This window comes from Drosophila arizonae, chromosome 4, assembly GCF_054131065.1.
Source record: "Drosophila arizonae isolate 15081-1271.41 chromosome 4, UAZ_ARI_1.0, whole genome shotgun sequence".
Taxonomy (NCBI): domain Eukaryota; kingdom Metazoa; phylum Arthropoda; class Insecta; order Diptera; family Drosophilidae; genus Drosophila; species Drosophila arizonae.
This window is the reverse complement of record NC_142924.1, coordinates 10732025-10753948: the sequence shown is the minus strand read 5'-3', so window position 1 is coordinate 10753948 and position 21924 is coordinate 10732025. Positions and strand designations below refer to the sequence as shown.

Here is a 21924-nt window from a genome sequence, read left to right as displayed (position 1 = left end):
GCGAGCAGCTCTGCTACTAATGCTGCTGCTGCTTGTGTTGTTGCTCTCAAGTTTCGTTTTGCCTTTCGCCTTGCACTTTTTAGTTATTCTCTTAGCTGCGTCTGTTTCAGAACGTTTTTTAAGCGCGTCTTCTTCAGTCGTTTCGATTCCTCTTCGTCGTTGGGAGATTAAACGCGATTAGCGGCGAATTGCCCAAGCAAACGGAAAGCTTCGAATGATTTTAGCACGACAATTAACTACACAAATACTACGTAAAGTATAATTATTTACAAACGAATTATTAACAACTGCACGCAAGCAGCTAGTTTTACGTAATTACTACTACAACAAATAAATGTTAACAAAAATGTGCAACTTAACAACAACAAGAACAGCGACAACGACAACAGCAAATCAGTGTGAAAATGCGAATCTTTAGAGAGATTCTATTTGATTTATATTTGTGCGCCTCGTCGTGTTCCGTCGGAGCGCCAAGTTGAACTGCCGTGAACTGAGTTGGAGACGTTCTCGTCGACGTCGTCGCCTATCGCCCGTTTCCACACGGTGCCTCAAGCTCTGCCGCGATTAGCTCAATTGAATAAAAGTGAAATTTAAATTCATATACAAAGAAATCAGCTCGCGCCATGCGTAGAAATGCGTAGAAGCAGGCGAAAGAGCGGGAGAGTGCGAGAGAGACAGACCAAGTGGAGAGCGCAAGCAAAATTTGTGGCCTTGAGCACAGTTGAGAAGAGGCGTGTGCATTCACTAACAATTAACACTAAATATAATATATAAATTAGCTACGACAAGCAAAGGAAACATAAATACACTTATAGTTGATTGTAAAGTTAATTGCTTTAAGGTGAAGCACATTTCATTTGTTTACATTGCGCGTCCAGTGCTGTAAAAGGCGCGCTTAGCCAAGACACAAACCAGTATCGTAAGAGCTACCCGCCAAAAGTAAAGTTTGAAAGTTAAATCTTTTCAACAAATTTGTTGTTGTTGCTGTTGCTATTGTTGTTGTTGTTGCCGCTTTAGCTTAATATGGTAATTTGTATGCTTTGTGTGTTTCTCTGCCCAAGTGTGTGTATATGTTAATATGTATTTGTTTTCACCAGCTATGCGCAAAAATTATTATAATTTAAGTCACATTTCTATTTTAGTATTCAAGCAGCAACAGCAAATTTTGAACGGTATGTGAGTTGATTTTATTTATAATACCCTGTAACTTTGGAATAGGGTATAATGTCTAAAAATTCCATATTCTCCATTTATACCGTAGTAAAGCTTTTCAATATATTCAATTAAGTGTGTCTCAAACCATTCCAAACAAAATGTAAATATGGAAAGGTATTTCAATTAGTAGACACTCTGATGTCATTACAACACTCTGAAATTTTCATTAAGATATTGCATTCATAACCGAAGCTAATTTCCCTGAGTGGGAGAGATATAGGAAATGCAATTAAAACAGTTGCACAAAATGCGCAATAGATGGCGCTCTCTGACTCGCTGTCAATTAGAATCTAATTCGAATGGCATTTCTACCGTGCTTTCTCAACTGCTGGGTATATAGCAGTCGTACACTCCCCACCACATTCCTCGTTTATTTACTATTTAATTACTCAACTGGCAGCGATTACCGTTGTAGGAGATTCGCCTACGCGGGCAGCGTACAGGTGCGCGCTATCAATATTCGGCTAGCTTGATTCAATGGGCCATAGGGCCAAAGATTTTTCCGACAAACTCAAGTTGATTTTTTTTTTTTGTTTTCATATTTGGGCAATTGCCTGCGGCACATAAACAATAAATTAACAGCAAATGCTAACAAAACAAACAAACGATAACAAACACGCACAGACATGCTCAGACCTATCAGGGAGTGTGTGTGTGTGTGTGTGTGTAATCATATGTCATCATCAGCAACATGATGGCATTTTGTAGAACCAACTGCTGAGTCAGAGTTGACATCCAAAAGCCACAAATTGGGGCCGACTCTGGGGGCTCCAAGCTGGGCTTTAGCATTGCCTCCAGCTGCTCTATTGCTGTCTCTGTCTCGCCACATATTTATGCTTGTGCAAGCAGTCAGAAAAAGGGCATATTGGTTGTGAGGAATGTGTGTTTGATAATGGATATCGTTGGATGTGTGAGGGATAGAGAGAGAGAGAGAGAGAGATAGATGTGAAACTACGTATATTTTAGTGTTCAGATTTGTTATTTGGATTATGTATTACGTAACGGGTATTTACAGACATGTTTCAGCCTTTGAAGGGCTTGAAGTTTGATAGACAACAGCTCAAGTTTATTTGAGAAACCTGGCATATATAAAATATAAATTATAGGCGACATAACAAAATGTTAAATAATTTAACTTTTAAATATAAAGACTTTATTTATTTATTTATTTATTTTTTTTTTATTCAACATTTTAAAACAATTAAATCTACAAAATTAACAAAAAATAGTTTTACATCATACTTCAACCACTTACGCTTACATTTATATATCTAAGTTATTTTTTATCAAAAATCAACATATGTTAAATTCTTATAGATTTTAAGATCTCTACTGTAGGCGTGGCAAGAGAGTTACTCAGCTGTACCCTCCAAAGTTTTACAGCTAGCAGCCTAAAACTTGGAATGTGGCTAAGCTACTCCACAGACCCTATCAGAAGTTCCCTAACTACATTGACAATAGCCTTGGCAAATGGGTGCATAAAAACCCTAAAGCCTTACTTGAAGAACAAAATTTGTCAAATAAAATGGCCATTATGTACCTATTGAGGGCGTGGCATATCAGAGAAACTTAAAGTTTCTATTGTCTTTCATTTGGTTCCAGAACCAGACTGAATCACATTGCATTCAGTGCACGAATGATTCAGAGATTGATCAGATCGATCTGAGCTGCACTTAAGGCAAGACAACTCATGAGCATGAGTCAAATTGAAGGCGTTTCGCGCTGAGCAGCCCAAGCCTCGCCCGCGCTGAGCGTGTATCATGCAGTCGCTCAAGCTCGGCTGCAACGTTCTCTTGTTTTGGTGCCGCTTTCGTGTTGATTTCGTTGAGCGCATTTCGCTGCAGAACGCCGGTCGAAACAGACGCAAGCTGTGCGTCCAAATTGATAAATAATCAGCACGCTCCAGCAGTAGCAGAGAGAGAGAGAGAGAGAGAGAGAGAGAGAGACAGAGGTAGACAGAAGACAGAAGCAAAATAGAAACCGAAACATATTTTAAGACAAGCTACTAACTAACGGCTGCTAACTCTTTGCTCTAAACAAAACTAATCGACGACTCGCCGCTAATTGCTTTGTTGTTGTTGTTGTTGTTGTTGTTTCTTTCGGTTCGTTCAGCTTTCGTTGCCAAAAAAGAAAAAGCAAGAACGGAAAAAATCGTACAAAAGTTTTTCATTTGTGAATCGGGCATTCGATTTGGCCTTGCGAAACTTTCCGGGTGAGTACTTAAAATACTTAAAATACAATTTCAGTTGTTGTTCGTCGCTGTATTGGCATTGAGCGGAAGCCAGCAAAAAACAAAAAATAATTGCACTTAATTGCAGCTAACCGAAATGGCCAACATGAACGTGAAAATCGTCGAGTCGAAACTGGATCTGTTCCAGGCACCGCAGCACTATGCCCTGGCCCATGCCGTCGACTCTTCCTTCACGGCGGTCCGCGGCTCCCTCGCCTGGCAGTTCGCCCTCATCTACGGGGACGTGGACGAACTGCGACGGCGTCGCGTCACCAGCGGCAACTGCGTCGTGCTCGAGCATAATGCTCGATTCGTCTACTATTTGGTGACCAAGGCCAATCTCTATGCCGGCAGCAGCTACGACGATGTCCAAGCGGCGTTGATATGCATGCGAGAGCATATGGTAAGGCTGGCGAGTGCGAGTGGGAAGGGGAAAGGCCAATGTGAGTGTGGGAGTAAAAGAGAGGCAATGAGTTGAAGAGGGAGAAAGAGAAGTAGATTTATTTAGTTCCATGTTGAGTACAGAGTGAGGGAATGATACCGAATGATAATAGATAAGCTGCCTATATGAAAGAGAGAGAGAGAGAGAGAGAGAGAGAGAGAGAGAGAGAGAGGAAAGTGATAATAAACAATAGCATTAATATACGTACATAGGTATTATTAGATTAGTTAGCTGATTAGTGAACAACATAGATACATATGTATGTAAATATGGGAATACATTCATTAAAAGGGCTTAGAGAAACATATGTAGAATAGATAAGAATAATGGAAGATCTGTTTTGAGAGTGAGAATGAGTATAAGAAAAATGAAGAAAAAGTCAAATGAGATGTACTAAAATAAATGTAGATTAAACCATTGATGAAGAGCAAAAGAGACAGAAAGGTAGGGAGAGAAAGAGATAGAAAAGATGAGATCAGATATATGCATACCTTGAAAAATATTAAAAGAGTAGCACGTATGAAGAAAGATATATAAAGATCTTGGATAAGAAAAACAAGCCAGAGTGAAATCTAAACTGAGAAGTGAGAGAAGACAAAGAAAAAATTTTATCTATAGTATAATCTACCAGAAAAAAGTCTACAAATCCAATTATGATAATCAAAAATCTAGTAACTTGGGTATTCTGTCTTCCCAATAGTATTCTAAAATTCTTGTAGTTCAGTTAGGGCATGCAAGAGTCGGCAATGGCCATGCCACACAACTGTGTTTGCACAGCATCTCGTTAATTTACAGTTAATTTGTTGGCATCATAAATATGTAAACAGAAGTATTTATAGAGAGAGCGAGCGAGACACAGGCCGCGTCACGCATATGTTAATTAATCAAAGTCAAACAAATTTTTGTCAATCACGCACCGCAGCGGAATCATGAAATCACCAAAGTGGCGATGCCGCGGATTTGCTGCGGCGACAGCGAAGGCCTCCAGTGGAAGCAAGTGAAGCGCATCATGCAGCAGATATTCGCTCACAGTGAGTATCCCATTGAGATCATGATCTGCGAGCATGACGACATAACCAGAGAGGTGAGTGGAGAATGAATACAGATATATGTATGTATATATGTATGTATATTCACATGTCTCTTGCCTTTCCAGCTGGCCGCGCCAAAGTGTCAGATAACCGAGGCGAAGGGCAACTTGTTTAGCGCACCGGAAGACTTCGCTCTGGTGCACTCGGTGAGCGCGGACTTTGCCATGTGCGCCGGTATCAACTTGCAGTTCCGCTGCAAATTCGGCCAGGTGGACGAGCTGAAGCGCCAGCAGCGGCACACGGGCAACGTGGCCGTGCTGGAGCAGGACGGACGGTACATCTACAATCTGGTGACCAAGGAACGGGCACACGAGAAGTGCACCTACACGGCGCTCTACTATGCGCTGCTGGCCATGCGGGAACACATGGTAATCTAGCTTAGACCATGCCATAAATGAATGACTATTAGCCAAACTGTAATTCCAATCCTCAGCGTGAGCATCTGGTCACTAAACTGGCCATTCCACGTCTGGGCTGTGGCATCGATCGTTTGGATTGGCTGCGCGTGCGCAGCCTGCTGGAGCTGGTGTTCGTGCGTGATGGCGTAGACATCATTGCCTTCTTCTATCAGCCGCCCAGCATGGAGCGCGATACCATCAAGGTGATCTGTCCCACCTGCAGCCACATGAAGCTCATGCAGCTGCCGCGCAGCGTCAGCTCCTCGCGAAACTCGCTACACAGGGAGAAGACGCCCTTCTGAGTGGCAGTTGGATATATGGGATTTCTTTGTATATATATATACTATATGTAATTCTTAATTTATAACATTCGAAATGGGTTTGCATGGGTTGCAGGGCACCAAATGCACCGTTACTTATAACTAGTTCTTAGCACAAGAAAATTACATTTATTTTACGAATATTTATATGCAATACATACATACATACATACATAATATATTGACAGCAAATAAAAAGACAACGCCTGAAGCTGGCTTTAAACGAAGAAAATGTGTTTTACAGCATGATTAATAGAGTTTACAAATATTCTATTTAGTAGGCCATGATTCAACTGTCTCTACATGTATATATAAGGCTGTGTAATTGGTTGACAGGTCAGTTCTTGCCTGAGGCTCTCAGTATCAATTGCTCGACTTTTCACTCTCCGAAAGGAAAATAATTAAATACGAAAATGTCTTCTCTTAAAGTTGCAGAGATTCGTAACGCCTTTCATCGTTCGTTTGTGCGGAGCATGACTGGCTTCCAGTTCAACGAGGTGGATGGAGATCTCTTCTCGGCCCCGAAGACTCACTCGCTGGCCCATTGCGTGGGCGCTGACCTGGCCATGGGTGCGGGCATAGCGGTCAAATTCAAGGAGATCTACGGCAAAGTGGACGAGCTGGAGGCACAGAAGGCGCGCGCCGGGGAGCTGGCATTGCTGAAGGATGACGAGCGTTACATCTACTATTTGGTGACCAAGTCGCAGAGCTGGGCGCTGCCCACATACGAGACGTTGCAGTCATCGCTGGAGAAGATGCGCGATCACATGGTAAGCAAGTCCTTATCAATATTCATATGAGATATGTAATCTTTCATCTACTTGCCCGCAGGCCAAGAATGACGTTCATAAGCTGGCCATACCGCGCATCGGCTGTGGCATTGATGGCCTGCAGTGGGACAAAGTGAAAGCCATTATCAACGATGTCTTCCAGCGCGAGGATGTGGAAATTACGGCTTACAACTTCGTGCCGCCACAGGAAACCCAATAATTGAATCAATTCTTAAATTTATTGTTCACAAACTCTAGTTCCTCTATTTATTTGATGGTGGTGCATAATTATAGACTTTCAATTCAATAGAATTCGATTGAAATATCTCTACCAGCATTTCTCGTACTTTACTCCAGCGAAGACCGTCCAGGCCGCAGCCAATCCTTGGCAGAGCCAACTTGGTAACATTATGTGCAGCCTGTTGAAGACGAAAACTGCTATATTTGCTATAACATATAACAGCAGAGCTCTTACCATATGCTGTTGCATGGCACTTAGGGAGCTGTGGAGCAGCTCATAGGTGGGTTTGCCCCAGCTGCTCAGCTTCGTTATTAAATAGTAAACGTAGCGTCCATTATCTCTCAGTATAGCCACGCCACCAGGTTTAACATTTTGCTTTTGCAATTCAGCTACTTTTCCAAATTTATTACTGTAAAAAAAATTATTGAAATTCAGAGCAATAGAAATTCGCTAAATAAACTTACCGAAACTTGACGGCAATGCCCTTGCCCATGCGCAGATCGGCGGCGACGCAATGACACATGGAATATTCGGGACCTGCCGAAAATAAGTCACCATTGACTTCTCTCAGTTTGAAATCTGACATAGTCACACTCAGCTTTAGGCTTCCATTAGAATAAAATCATTCAAGTCGATTTCCAAATATTGCCGCGCGAAAGCGCTAGACGAATCTTGACATGCGAATGGCAAGAACGGTAGAATAAACAAAACAGCTGATGAATTGGTTTTGCAGAATGGGTAAGTGTTGAAAAGTAATAAAAGGTGGGGTAGCAGCTGCAAGCTGGTAACTGTTCCAATTGAATGGATTATTGGCAGATTGCAACTGAAAGCAGAAATAAATGAATATATATTATAATAATATGTGTAAAAATAATTTATTCAAATACATAATGCATATTAAATTTATAGTTCAATAACAAATACAAAAAAATACCTTGCGATACCAGTAGTATTTAATCACAGCTGTGATATAATACCAAAAAAAAAATACCAGTGTTTGATAACAAAATTAAAGGTGCAATTTAGATAATGTAAATTAAAGTTTGCCTTTGGGTTGTTAAATGAGTTTCATTTTTAATTTTATTGCCGCTTTTGTACGCAAAATGCTGGAGCTGCTGCAAATTGGGGGCAAATTAACGCACACGCTAAGCATTTACGTGAAAACCAATACGGGTCGCACGCTGTCCGTGAACTTGGAACCGCAGTGGGACATCAAAAACGTCAAGGAGCTGGTGGCGCCGCAGCTGGGTCTGCAGCCAGACGAAGTGAAAATTATATTTGCTGGCAAAGAGCTTAGCGATGCCACAACCATCGAGGTAGGTGTGAGGTGCAATAGAATAACAGAACAATATATTATGAATTTTAATTGCAGCAATGTGATCTTGGGCAGCAGAGCGTGCTGCACGCCATTCGTTTGCGTCCGTCTGTGCGTGAGCGCAAGGCCAGCGCCCTAATGGAGGAGGAGTCAAGTCCGGAGGAGCCGTCAAAACCGTTAAATGAAACGTTGCTCGACTTGCAGCTGGAGAGCGAGGAGCGTTTAAACATCACCGACGAGGGTGAGCAACAGGTGCATTTAGCTAACTGAGCACTGTTTACCTCTCACGCACCTTCGCAGAGCGGGCGCGTGCCAAGGCGCACTTCTTTGTCCACTGCGGCCAATGCAATAAACTCTGCAAGGGCAAACTGCGTGTGAGATGCTCTCTATGCAAAGGCGGCGCCTTCACAGTGCATCGGGATCCCGAGTGCTGGGATGATGTGCTCAAGCCGCGTCGCATACCCGGCCACTGCGAGAGTCTTGAAATTGCGTGTGTGGACAACGAGGCGGGTGATCCGCCCTTTGCCGAGTTCTACTTCAAGTGCGCCGAGCATGTCTCGGGCGGTGAAAAGGATTTCGCTGTGCCCTTAAATCTAATTAAGAACAACATTAAAAATGTGCCGTGTCTAGCCTGTACGGAGGTGAGGTGAGTACTACATCAGCTCTTAGATGTCACTCTTACCGGCCTCTTTGCAGTGAAACCGTACTGGTCTTTCCCTGCGCCTCACAGCACGTCACCTGTATCGATTGCTTCCGCGACTATTGTCGCTCACGTCTTAGCGAACGCCAGTTCATGCCGCATCCTGACTTTGGCTACACACTGCCCTGTCCTGCTGGCTGTGAGCATTCCTTCATTGAGGAGATTCATCACTTTAAGCTGCTCTCCCGGGAGGAGTATGAACGCTACCAACGCTTTGCCACCGAAGAGTTTGTGCTGCAGGCCGGTGGCGTGCTCTGCCCGCAGCCAGGCTGTGGCATGGGCTTGCTTGTCGAGCCCGACTGCCGCAAGGTGACCTGTCAGAATGGCTGTGGCTATGTCTTCTGTCGCAATTGCCTGCAAGGCTATCACATTGGCGAATGCCTGCCAGAGGGAACCAGCGGGGCTGCTTCCAATTCTTGTGAATACACTGTCGACCCGAATGTGAGTAACTACTGCCTTACAAGTGCTTGTATAATCCTTGTATTGTATATCTCACAGCGTGCTGCTGAAGCTCGTTGGGAGGAGGCCAGCAATGTAACAATCAAAGTGAGCACCAAACCCTGCCCGAAATGTCGCACGCCCACAGAGCGGGATGGTAAGTTGCAGATTATGACTTTTACAACAGTGTTCGGTAAGCCTTCCTTACACTCCTTCCAGGTGGCTGCATGCACATGGTCTGCACACGCGCCGGCTGCGGCTTCGAATGGTGTTGGGTCTGTCAAACAGAATGGACGCGGGACTGCATGGGCGCCCACTGGTTTGGCTAAGAGTATGTTTTGTCTTGAGGACAAACTTTGTTAATTGTTTTTATTCATGTTCTACATCTGCTGGCTGTATTTGAAGACTGTTCAAAGTTATTTAAAAGAAAAGTGCATGTGTAGGTTAATCTGTAGTCCTCCACCAAGTGGCAAATAAAATTGTAAAAGTTATAGACCAATTATATTGTGATATACATATGTGTAATTCGAACTATGTAGAGTGTAATATATATTATATTATAAGTATAGCCATATAAGTATCATCTTTTTTATTCATTCATTTTACTTTCTTTGCCAGTTATCGCCTTTACCTTCACACCCTGTATGCCGTCTAGCGAATCAATAACAAAAACACCCTTGACTAGCTGCGTCTAACTGGGTATTTCACCATCCATCTGCAGCACCCTACCCCACTGTATTATGGCGTTGCGTGCGCACGCTTTGTTTACGTTTTTTTTTTTTGCTTTGCTGCTTAACCTCTGTAAGGCTGTCGCCCACAATATTTCTGGTGGCTTTGCTGTTGACTGTAAAAACCGCAAAACACAGCACGTGCATCTGGAGAGAGTGAGACTGCGAGAGAGCGCCTCGTACAGTTAGGTAGCAGTAAGAGCTCGCTCCAGCTCTCTCCCGGATTTAATCAATAATAATGGCGCGTATTGACCGTGTATATCTACATATGTATGTGTGACTATGTGAATGACTATGTATGTTTGCATTTTTTCCGGCATTTATTTAAATACATAAGCTGTTATCGACTTAATGTTGTTATGCCGCCAGTACTGTATGCCCCCTAAAATGCGCTATAGTTTTTATCGTCTCTGGTAACATCAATAAAGCAGCCGCATACATACCCATTGATAACATGACTAGCACTGAACCAGGGAAACCCCCCGGGCGCTAGGTATTTGGCTGCGCACTCGCTCTCTTTCTACTCGGTCACCTTCTCGTGCGCATTTTGTTTGCATGTGTGTGTGTGGTGTTTCCTAGTTTTTGTTTTGGCTCGCTCTGTTTTTGTTCGGTTTCTGTTTTGTGCTCTAATTTCGTAAGCAAAGTAAGTGAATTTACAAATGACATTTGCGCGAGAGAGCGCTTTCGCCCCATTGCAATTGCCAAATGCGCGCTCTCTCGCACTCGGTCTTGCCCGTTGCCCGTTGCCCATTGCCTCCTTCACTCTCTCCCTAATGCGGCCTCAGCAAAAGCTCACTCGCTCGCTCGCCCCGTAAGCAGCGCGTGTGTGTGGGCAGGTTGCCCATCGAATCGGGTCACACAGTTTGCGCTGGGTTCCCAGTGCAGCACAGCGGTTGGGCCGATTCTTTGTTGCTGTTGTTGTTGCCTTTTCCTCGCTTCTTTTCGCTATTGCTATTGCTTCTTCCCCCTTTCTATGTTGGTGTCGTTTCGCTGCTTTTTCGCCGCCGTCTTTTGCCAGCTTTGCTTCTTTATATTTCGGGGGTACGATGGCAATACTGCTGAGGCTGGCAGCCAGTGTATAAATGGTAGCGCGCCAGCCGTATCGCATTTCAGTCTACGTTGGACTTTGGCGCGCGTCGTACACGCAGCGCATACGTAACGCATTTACATTCAAGGGTTAAACAGTCGGCACCGCTACCGCCACTTGGCAATGCCCATGTGAATTCGAGTGTGTATTTGCTTGTGTATGTGTACATGTGAAGCTGAATACGAACGCGAATTTGTCTACGAGTGTTTACCGTTTGATCGTTTGCCTCTCTTCGATTTTTGTGCTCCGAGAGTGCGAAGAGTGCCAATGCATGAGAGAGCTCTTGAGTATTCACAATATATAAGTATTTTGAATTCGTATGCAACACTCTAAATATAACGGTATTTTGAATTGAAAAGATAAAAAACTGTCATTTCATAATTAAAAACAAAAAGTGAAATCATTTATTAAAAAATAAATAAACTTTTTGTCAATCAATTAGTTTCAAGTGAATTTTTCAGTAAGTTTATATATACATACTTTATACTAAAGTATACTCAATTTTTTCTTTCCATTTAAATTATTTTTGATATATTTTAAGAAATATTAGTAATTTTTAAAATAATTATTATTTTTTAAAACAGCTCTTCCAGCTTCGCTGCTCCATATCCTATGCTGCATTTTTTCACACATTCAAAGCTTGCGCTCGTTCACGCACTTGCCCCAATTATCGAAAAGCATCAATAACAACAACAAAACAGTAATGCATTAGCAACAGCAGATGCACGCACACACTCGCAGCCATACGCAGCTCTCAGTTAAAATTGCATTTAAAAAAAAAAAAAAAAAAACACTGCAACATACATTCGGGTACTGTCAATATTTGCTAGCTCAAGTGCGCTCGCATATCGTGACGTATACGAAGCGACGTCAACGTAACAATTACTACATATGCGTACGCTAGTATGTGTATGTGTGAGTACATACTTGTACTTGCCTGTGTACACCACTAGCATCAGAGCTTGGCAACAACTGGGAAACTGTTAAAAAAGTGGAGAGCATAGCAAAGCATTAATAAAGCTGCGCTGAGCAGGCAGGCAGGCAAACAGCTCGACTCGATTCGGCGTGGCTGCTGCTGTCGCTGTCGCTGTCGCTGCCGCTGCTGCTGCTCCTCCGTTTGTTTTTATTGATTTATATGCGCTAGAACTGGGCGGCTGTTGCTGTTGTCCCAAAGCAGTACGCGGCCCACACACAAACATACATACATAGGTATGTATATGCTCACAGGCAGCATCTCATGCCATACAGCTTCCGTTTCCTGCTGTTCACTTGCAACGCATGAGCGTGGAGAGAGTGCGAGCGAGAGCGAACTACTTGGCACCTAAGACCCCATTGCAGTTGCTCAACACATTTGCGAGGCTCATTTCAGTTACAGTTCTTTTCGTTTCTTTTTTACAGTTTTACAGCTTGACACACGCACTTAACATAACCCGTTTCAATTGGCTCTTGCGCTCTCTGCCGGCTGTGTGCTCTCTTTTGCCTTGCTCTGCTCTCTCAGCTTTTAGCGGCGCTTGTTTACATTTACATTGATTATGTTATTCTGCATGGGCGCGCGTGTGTGCATGTGTGTGAGTGTCTGCTAATAGAGTTGCTGCTCTGTTGCCCCCACTCCACTCTCTCCGCCTCTACTTTGGCTGTTTTGCTAATTTCTTTTTGCCGCCAGCCAGCAGGACATCTTCAAAGTCACCGAATCAATAAGTTGACACACCCAGTGCATCATAATGCCAATGTAGCCATTGTTTCAGTTATTGGTTTTAGGTTTAAATACATATAAAAGAGAAGATATTGGACCTATTCAATAAGTGGCATGAGTCAGTCATTACACACAGCTTCACAGTGCTGGTATCGCTTCGACCAACCAGCCACCTACTTAATATTCCCTTGCGCTCTCTCTTGCACTCTGTCTCTCTTTCTCTGTCAGGCTGTATGCACTTTTGTGGCTCATTAACGGTTTGCGTGAGACCAAAATGCTTTGCGGTTTTCATGCATTCATCTTAGTGCACAAACACACACGCAGACTCTCTCCCTCTCTCTCTCATCCACACACACACAGTGCGTGGTTAGCTTGCTATGTTAAGTAGCCATTTGTTGTTATTGCCGTTGCTGTTGCACAGCAGCTGCCCAATCATCCTTAACAGCTAAACAAGCATTCATCCCATCATCTATCTTTGTCTTCTTCTTCCCATTCATCAATGCAAGCCACATTTATGCCAAATACTTAAATTACACATTTCTAGCTTGCATTTGCAAATTTCTGTTAATTACTTTGTCTCCCCTAAAAGTAAAACGTCTGTTTCTGATGCTTAAAACTTAGCTCGACAGATGCAAAAAGTTAACATTCTGTTATCTGCTAATACAAAATGCAAAACAAATTATAACAGTCCGATCATTTTTAAGCAAATACCAAGGAAAAGTCACCAATTCAAGTGAAATTTACCTAAATATTCATTGCATACTTCAGAGCGCCCGCTCTTACAGACTCTCCATAGACTTGCTTGGCCATTGGCTCCATTTAATGCCAATTTGGCAGCAGCTTCTGATGTTAGAGCGCTGTCTCATTATGCCGTACACATATGACATATCCTGCAGCTTTATTGTCTTGTGAAATGAGCATTAAATGTTATTGTTTAACATTAATTGAATTGTGGACGCATGTGAGCTGAGCAAATTAACGACGGACGCCTAACCCCAACTCTGACTCCGACACCGACCAATGAAATATTTAAGCTTTAAGTGCAGGCTAACATTTTACACGTTTTATTCTTGCTTGCAGGCGCCTTTAAGGACTGAACAGCAAGGCAGACAGCAAAAGGACAGGGCACACGTCAGTCGAGTATAAAATCAATAAGAGACTCATGTAATTGGATAGCCCCGGCATTGGCAATATGGCCGGCCCAGCAACTGCTAAAGGAACGGGGCAGTCAACTTTGCCGTTGTTAGTGTTAGTGTGGCTGTTGCACGAGCGGCGCCACTAAGCTGCAAGGACACACACAGCTGGCCAACATGTCGGACAGATACGCCGCCGGCTACTACGAGCAACTGCACCCGGCTCAGGCTCAGACCCAGGCCCAAGCTCAGGCCATGTCTCACTATGCAGCACCTGGTTATCGCGGCGGCTATGGCGGCGCCTACAATCCCTATGGCTATGGCTATGGCTGCTCCAGTCCGGGCCCCGCTCCTGGCTCCGCCTCTTATATGTCCAGCTATTATCGCTATGCGCCCTACGCCTCGCCCCACTACAGTCAGCCGTCGCCGCATCAGCATCATCATGCGAGCATGTTCACGCCCGCTGGCCAGCAGCTGATCCCTTCCAGTGTGCTACACTATCCGCCTCGCCCACATGCGCAACATGCCTATCAGCAGCAGCAGCTCCACCAGCAGCAGCAACATCAGCACCAACATCAGCTTCAGCAGCACCAGCAACACCTGAGCAGCAGCAGCAGCTATGAGCAGCCAACGCCTGCGCCTTACAGTGCTTCCGCCTTTGGTCAGGCACGCGTCTTTGCCGCGTATCAGCCAGCCACGCCCACGCACTATACAACTCCCGGACGTTCAACGACGCCGGCACCGAATCGCACAGTGTTGCCGCCCAACTACTTGGAGCCATTACGCAACTACACAGAGCAGCATCAGCAACAGCAACAGATGCAATTACAACAGCAACAACAGCAGCAACAGCAACAACCCAAGCTCGAGGAGCTGCAACCCGAGCAAATCAAGCTGGAGCACGAAGCGGAGGCAACTTCACCCAGCCAAAGGTTAACCACATCGCCTCCACTGATCAGTGCCACCGGCACCGATAGCGGCATAAGCAATTGCAGCACACGAGCACGTAGCGACAGCAGCCAGAGCACGCCCGTCTACAGCGGCGAGTATCCAGTGAATATGTCCGTGGAGTCCGCATCCTGTGTGTCCTATCATTGTCCAGCCGATGGGCGAGACTACGAAGAAGAACAACAACAGCAGCAACAGCAGCAGCAGCAACAACAGCAGCAGCAACAACAGCAGCAGCAACAACAGCAGCAGCAACAACAACATCAGCAGCAGCATTTGGAGGCAGCAGCTGTTGTCGATATGCCCGGTAAGTTGTCAGCATTTGCATTACGCTCCATTTAATGTATAATTATGCAGGGGGCGGCGCAATGATTGAAAATTTATGCAAACATATGTCAGACTAGATTATGTAACAAGCATTTAAGCCCTCCCAATTGCAGTTAAAGCAGCCGAAGCAGCAGTGTAAATCATTCAACGTATTTTATGCACTGTGGTCTGCTGTTAAAATTGAATACTTGCTGTTAAAATAGGCATAGGCATAGGCAGTTAACAGCGTAAGTTAACAGCAAAACTGTTAAGTCAAAGAGAGTCTGACGTGAATATAAGAGTGTGGCAGAATTTGAATGCCAGTGCTAACAGAATACGATCAAATAAGAGAGAGAGAGATAGAGAGGGAGAGGTAAAAAAGGAGGAGGAGTATCTGTTAATGCTTGCATGTATGAATGTAAACTTCGCAGAAAAGCCTAGCTTATGTATATATTAAAGAGGAATTTGAGCACCAGCTACAGCTAAAAGAACAAATCGAGAGTGAGAGAGTGCGACCTTTAACATTTTTGAGTATTTAACAAACTTTTAATAACTCAATTAAGCAACTAAAACTTGCTTAATCAAACTGGAACTAAAAGCACATATTATACATAACTTTTCACATCACATTTTCTATTCAATTATAAATGGCAAGCTGGGCAGAGTTTCCACTGTGCCGGCTGTCCATTGCTTGTAAGCCAAGCCACTGCGTATACTTGATTTTGCATGCAAATGAATGCAAAGAGCGTCCATTTGAGTCGCCATCAACGCTCTGCCGTCAGCCTCATCAGCAGCCGTGGCAGCAACTGTCCGTCAGGCAGCCATTTGACACGATATGACGGTCAGTTGAGCAGTTGTGTAGACGAAAGGAAAGTATAGGGCTGAGCAGAGAAGAGAGAGTAGAGCAGAGTCGACATTTTGCAAACACTCAACCAATCAGCGTTGGTTAACTGCTCAAATGCTTCCGCTTCCTGTCGCAACGACTTAGCACAAGGTGGCGTGGGCTCTGTCGGCTGTCGACTGTTCGCTGTTAACTGTGACGAGCCTACGTCATGTTGCTTTAAAGGACTTGAAAATTAGCTGTCTATTTAGGCACGCAAGGCACTGGCAGTGGGGCTCGTGGGGCTTTGGCTCTCCCCTTTGATGAGCTGATTCTGATTTGACTTTTTGGCGGAGGCGTGTTTGGCGAATCAATAAGTTAACTTGGCTGATGTCGCGTCACACACACAGTTGAACGATGGCAAGTGGAAGGAAGGTGTTAAGCGTGCAAGGCACTATGGGTCAAACGCCCGATTTTTTGGAATTAATTAATAACTTTTAAATCAGTAAAGATAATTCAATTTGTTTTTTTGCATTTGACTTTTGTTTGCAACACGCATTTGTGATGAAAAAATGGGCGTGGTATCGCCCCTCTTTCATATTATTAGATGTCCCAACTTTTTAGCTTTTTAAGTAATTTACACCAAATTCACATATTAGATGTGTTTTTATGTTTCAATGACCCTGTAAAAAAATTATCAAAATCGGTTAACTATATCATATAGTTTTTATATGTAGAAGTTGAGAAAAATCTTTTTCAATGAATAAAAGGTTATATTTTATGATTTTAAGCACAAATAACATTAAAATATATCTGTTTTATTGTTAATCAGCGTATTCTTCATTATCTGAAGCTAGCATGCCATAAACCTCAAAATTTGAAGTGTCCTGCCTTTCGAACAGGCTTATTTCCTCTTCCTCACCTGCGACGAGGTTAGTTGCTGAAAAATGAAATTGCGTAAAAAGTGCGCAAAAGTGCACGTTGAACTTATAGGTCATAGCTCGGAATTGAATATTTTATAATATGGGCGTAAATTCATCGCTACAAAATGCTACAAACACAAGTTTTCTCTTATCAAAGACAACAATTTTTTTTTTAAATGATGTCAAAAGCAGCTTTTTGACTTACTCAAAACTTCACATCACATAAAGATTTTGGACAATACAAACACGTAAAAACAAAGAACAAGCCCGATTCTATATTTTCCACCACAAATTTTGATCTAATTGCCATTATTTTTATTTCAATTGGCGATTGAAATTCATATAAAGTTTTTACAAAACTGATAAATGCGTGTCATGCATAACAGCTCGGTTTAACAGCAGTTTTGTTAGCAGATCGCGCCTCTGTTAAAATTCTGAGTATCTAACATTTACATATAGCGTATTCCTAATGGATTCGCATTAAAATTTTGTACATTTTTTCAACTTGAAAATAAGACTTTATTCCAAAAAATCGGGCGTTTGACCCATAGTGCAAGGGAGCATCACACTCACACACACGCACACACACACTCGCTCGGTGACCCTAACTCCACAGTTTGACAGCTTTCCCTAAATATTTCCTAATGCAAACGAGACTTGTGGGCATGGCCATTGCTTATCAATGGGCGCTCAACTTACACACACAGACACATGCACAAATATTATTTGAGGGTGTGTGCGTGAAATGTCATCACAGCGGAGCATGTAAATGAACTTTACAACGCAATGTGGTGGGTTATTTGTAGCCGCTTGCTGTTTGCCCAACACACACAGAGACAAACGCACAGACACACGCACACAAACACATACATATAAAGAAGAGACACCCTGGAACATGGGGGCTGTTCATGCAATATTTGCTGTAGAGGTACCCAGCATTGACGCAAAAATCAATGTCCGTTATGACAAGTCAACTGTAGTACGGGGAAAAAAAAACAGCAGCAGCAAAGGATGCGCAATAAGCTGAAAGCTTATGCTAAGAGTAGTGTGGATAGAGATTATATAGCTTAGATATGGAATATGATTTAAAATGAGCAGAGCAGAGAGACCAAGAGCTGCTTCATCTGCAAGAGCTCTAAAAAAATCTAAAAAAATAACAGTTTTTTAAAATTAAACTCCTATATCAAATATTTCACATTTATATATAGAAATAAGATTCTTATAATCAACTGAAATCATTTACCAACTAACTAAAATGTATAAAAGGAATTATGATTAATAAAATTAATTTATTTAATTCATTGAATTATTGTCATTGCGTTAATAACATTGTCTTAGTTGAAAGCCCAAAATGTTCTATAGACATGATCTTCGATTGAAACTAAGTAAATAAAATGTTAATAAAACATTATTTTTATATTTTTGATCATTAAAATGATATATATTCTATAAATTCTTTAGTGTCTTATTTATTGTTTATTCAATTATATAACAATATACATTATATTATTATTATTATATTTTAAAAAAAATGTATAGAGCTTCAAATAAAATATATGCGCGAGCTAATGATAATAAAAGATTAATAAAGTAATATAGTTATTCAATCAGCTATTATTAAGCTAATATGCTCGCACCCGCGCGCTATTATCAGCCTTTAAATTGATTATAATTGATTTATTTGACGTGAATACCATTACAATAGCAACAACAACAATAGCAACAACAACAATTCAAATCGAATATCGCGACTCGTCGCGCTGGCCACAACAGCAGATACGTAAACAATGCGAGCCCAGTCGCATGCGCTGAAAAGTATGCTATAAATTTTTACATGCCAACTAACAGACGAATGCGAGTGAACGTGTGTGTGTGTATGTGTTTGACACGTTCAACAAGTGCATGTTGATGTGTCGGTTACACACACACACTCCCTCGCTCTCAATCTCACACTCTCTCGCTCTCTCTGACCGAGCTTTACTCTCTTAGCTACCCCGTTAGAAAAAAATAAATATAAATAAAACAAATTTGATAAGCGAGTGCGAAATAAAAAACAACAACAGCAGCCACGAAAGCTGCGGCTCTCTCGCGCTGGTCAACCTGACTGAACCTTTGTCTTTTTAACCCTTGATAGCCGCCAGCACGCATGACAAAATAATTACAAAACGCCTCAAAAATAATATGCGAAAAATATAATAAAAAAAATGGTGGGAAGGCAATCTTTATTGATTTTTATTTAATACACGTTGCCTGCCTGGGCGGGCGCCTTTTTTTTGCCAATTTTCCAGATGACATAAGCACGACGGCAGCGACGTCCACTCCCACGTCGTCATCGACGTCAGCGTCAGCGTCGCCGCCTATTGTGAATGATACTGATAAGGCGGGCCTTGCGGAGCAGCCGGATGTTGTGAACCGTGCGGAAATCAATTTGGCGAAGCCCAACAAGCAGACAACAGCAACAACACTAACAACACCAACAGCAGCAACAACAGCGCCACAAGATATTGGGGAGCAGCAGTCAGCAGCTAATCAAATCAACGACGATGCAGTCGGGGTAAGTTGGCGCAAAATTACAAATTAAAACTGCAGTCGGAAGGGGGATGTAGCAGGGGGAGGCAGTGATAGCAGGGGGCATCTGACTTGTCTAATTAAGCAACAGACAGGTGACAGCAGCGCCAACAGCGGCAGCGGCAGCAGCAGCAGCATCAGCAGCAGCTCAATTAGGCAACGCAGCGCCACGCAGCTGCCATGACAAATTAGGGCAAAGCAACAAAAAAGGAGTGGAAGAAGAATCAGAAGCAATGTAACGGCAGACTGATAATGACAGACTACAATGATGCCCCGTTACAACAGCAGCAGCCGAAGCAGCGCAGCAGCAGCAGCCGCCGCAGCAGCCGACTCAAAAGAGAAGACCAAAAGCGAAATGCGTTTAGCTCCATCGACCGGCTTTCTAGGCAGAGAGCGACACCAGACAGACAACAGAGAGCGAGCGCACTAGCGAATGAGAGTGCGCAAAAGTGAGCGTGCGCAAGTAAAGAGAGCGGCACACAAGCCGAAAGCCTTCGAACAGGGTGACTCATGAAGCGCAGCTCCTTGACAGAGCGCGCTAGCTAGCCGGAAGCCTTACTACAGGGTGCCTCTGCAGCAGCAGCAGCAGCAGCAGCAAAAGCGGGCGCCTATTGATTTTTGGGTGAACTTCAATGGGCTGCTGCTGTTGTGCTTGGCGGTGGGCTGGCTGGGCGGAGTTGCCGGGGTTGGGTTGCTTGACAACACAAGCTATGAGCACGCGCCTCACAGGGCACCTTTGCTGGCAAGTTTCAAGTGCCCGCCACTTGAGCGTAACAACTTTTTGTGCTGCAACTGCAAACTAAATCGATTTTTATTTTTTTTGCTTGTTCTGTTTACAGCAGCAGCTGCCAACAGCAGCAACAGCAGCGGGAGCTACGCACAACTGGAGCCCGGCATCGAGACGGTCACGCACGCCGCCCGCGCCGCAGAACTCGCCCGTCGGCTATGGCCTCTCAGCTGTGCCACCTGCGCTGGCGCCCCTGCTGCAGCAGCAGCAGCAGCAGCATCAGCCACCGCTGAGCAGCAGGCGCAGTGCCAAAAATCGCAACAGCAACAACAACAATAACAGCAACACAAACATCAACAACAACAACCGCATAATCGAATGCGATCTCATACCGAGCAAGAAATCAAAACGCAAGGCGAGCAAACGGGAAACGGAAACGGAAACGGAGCATGTAGAAGCCATGGAGGCCACAGTGCGCGAACAAATAAGGGTGAGACCAAACACGCACACACACACGCACACACACTGAAGATAAAGAAATGGCTTTTGAAAAACATGAATACCCCTACCTCAAGCAGCAGCAACTAGCTTTGAAAATTTCTTGCTAAAAATTGCTTGACTAAGTTTCTACTAAAATAATAACATAATTCGATTTTTTACATTTTTTATTTCGAAATTATTTTTTGATAAGAGAAGTTTTTAGTATATTTATGAAAATGAAATGTAACAACCAACAATAGTTGTCTCTCGTTTCTTCTCTTAATCATAGAATTCTGTTACATATTGCTAATCCTATCGAAATCTACCCATCCATATTTTATTGTTCATGCCTGAACACCCTGTGCAAAGCTCAGTTTCAAAAGTAATTAGGATATAATCATCGATTGATATTGTATGTTGCATTGTGTGTAGGGTATATACCAGGCGAACAACAAGAACGCTTACAGCTAAATTCACACAGCAATTGATTCGATATTGTTTCCTCACAGGATATCAAGCCTTTGCCTGGCTTTCAGCAGGCGTTCGGCTCCACCGAAATCGGGCGCTTCTCTGAGCGTTTTCTGCAAACGCCCGAGAGTCTAGTCGAGCGACTGGCCGAGGAATACGCAGCAAGTTACAGCAGCAACATCAGCAGCAGCAGCATCAGCAGCAACAACAGCAATTGCACCAACAACAACAGCAACTATGGCAGCAACATGGGCAACAGCTACTACGATGCCCCAATTGGTGGCAACATGCACGGCTATTGGCCATACGAGGAGCAGCATGGCTATGGCTATCCGAGTCCCGGTCACCACGGTCACAGTCAAATGCCGCGCAGTCGTATGCGTGGCCAGCTGTATCCCTACTATGCGGCGGACTATGCGGCGTATGAGCGATACGGCTATGCGGCCTACAGTGCGGCGAGCAGAGCGCGCTACAACGAGATACGCTGCAATGGCTACTGAAAGAGCTCACAAAAAAAAAGAAAAAAAAAAATATATATATATATAGAGTATATATATATGCATATATGGATAACCTTGTCGTTTTGTCATTTAAAGAAAAGAAATTCTCTCTGTGTGTGCCTTTTTCGGTCAAAATACGGCAATGCCCCGCCCGGAACAGATTGTAGAGTATTTTATTGTCGGGCATTGCTGGCGTTGATTGCGTGCAAAATTCATATAACAAATAAAGTAAAAAAACGAAAAACAGTAAAAAAAATAAACAAACAAGGCCAAAATGTAAATTGATAAGTAAGCGTTAAGCGTTAAGTAGTTGAATGTTGAATGAACACACAAAATGTTTGCCATTGGAGCAACCGAATTGTCCCACTGTACATACTCGTAGA

General features: G+C 43.4%; 5 protein-coding genes across 9 annotated transcripts; 4 read left to right on the top strand and 1 right to left on the bottom strand.

Annotated features, from left to right (window-relative positions):
- Positions 1–106: 106 nt before the first annotated feature.
- Positions 107–6793, top strand: Targ1 (Terminal ADP-ribose protein glycohydrolase 1). Of its 3 annotated transcripts, XM_089467419.1 has the most exons (4): positions 110–251; positions 1143–1172; positions 6126–6466; positions 6528–6793. In XM_089467419.1, exons 1-4 carry the CDS (start codon positions 215–217, stop codon positions 6684–6686), a joined length of 567 nt encoding a protein of 188 aa, XP_089323545.1. In that variant the 5' UTR covers positions 110–214; the 3' UTR covers positions 6687–6793. The 3 variants fall into 3 exon arrangements, with proteins under 3 accessions (XP_017861839.1, XP_089323545.1, XP_017861841.2); XM_018006350.2 differs by lacking the exon at positions 1143–1172 and having other exon boundaries at positions 107–251; XM_018006352.2 differs by lacking the exons at positions 110–251; positions 1143–1172 and adding an exon at positions 5892–6032.
- Positions 110–5928, top strand: Targ2 (Terminal ADP-ribose protein glycohydrolase 2). Of its 2 annotated transcripts, none has more exons than XM_089467402.1 (6): positions 110–251; positions 3328–3427; positions 3534–3848; positions 4810–4971; positions 5044–5346; positions 5412–5928. In XM_089467402.1, the coding sequence occupies exons 3-6, from the start codon at positions 3543–3545 to the stop codon at positions 5676–5678; spliced, it is 1038 nt and encodes a 345-aa protein (XP_089323528.1). In that variant the 5' UTR covers positions 110–251; positions 3328–3427; positions 3534–3542; the 3' UTR covers positions 5679–5928. The 2 variants fall into 2 exon arrangements, with proteins under 2 accessions (XP_089323528.1, XP_089323529.1); XM_089467403.1 differs by lacking the exon at positions 110–251 and adding an exon at positions 1143–1172.
- Targ3 (Terminal ADP-ribose protein glycohydrolase 3) lies at positions 6704–7460 on the bottom strand. The gene is made up of 3 exons (XM_018006353.2): positions 7172–7460; positions 6942–7116; positions 6704–6885 (listed from the first exon to the last, which is right to left on the bottom strand). Exons 1-3 carry the CDS (start codon positions 7291–7293, stop codon positions 6730–6732), a joined length of 453 nt encoding a protein of 150 aa, XP_017861842.1. The 5' UTR covers positions 7294–7460; the 3' UTR covers positions 6704–6729.
- Positions 7461–7615: 155 nt separating this feature from the next.
- On the top strand, positions 7616–9659 carry park (E3 ubiquitin-protein ligase parkin). Its single transcript, XM_018006335.2, has 6 exons — positions 7616–8023; positions 8080–8263; positions 8323–8668; positions 8719–9163; positions 9221–9317; positions 9380–9659. Exons 1-6 carry the CDS (start codon positions 7769–7771, stop codon positions 9487–9489), a joined length of 1437 nt encoding a protein of 478 aa, XP_017861824.1. The 5' UTR covers positions 7616–7768; the 3' UTR covers positions 9490–9659.
- A 1178-nt stretch (positions 9660–10837) lies between these two features.
- LOC108612283 (uncharacterized) lies at positions 10838–21769 on the top strand. Of its 2 annotated transcripts, none has more exons than XM_089467388.1 (5): positions 10838–11435; positions 13749–15056; positions 19087–19352; positions 20209–20583; positions 21083–21769. In XM_089467388.1, the coding sequence occupies exons 2-5, from the start codon at positions 13979–13981 to the stop codon at positions 21539–21541; spliced, it is 2178 nt and encodes a 725-aa protein (XP_089323514.1). In that variant the 5' UTR covers positions 10838–11435; positions 13749–13978; the 3' UTR covers positions 21542–21769. The 2 variants fall into 2 exon arrangements, with proteins under 2 accessions (XP_089323514.1, XP_089323513.1); XM_089467387.1 differs by having other exon boundaries at positions 10922–11435; positions 20206–20583.
- Positions 21770–21924: the final 155 nt, after the last annotated feature.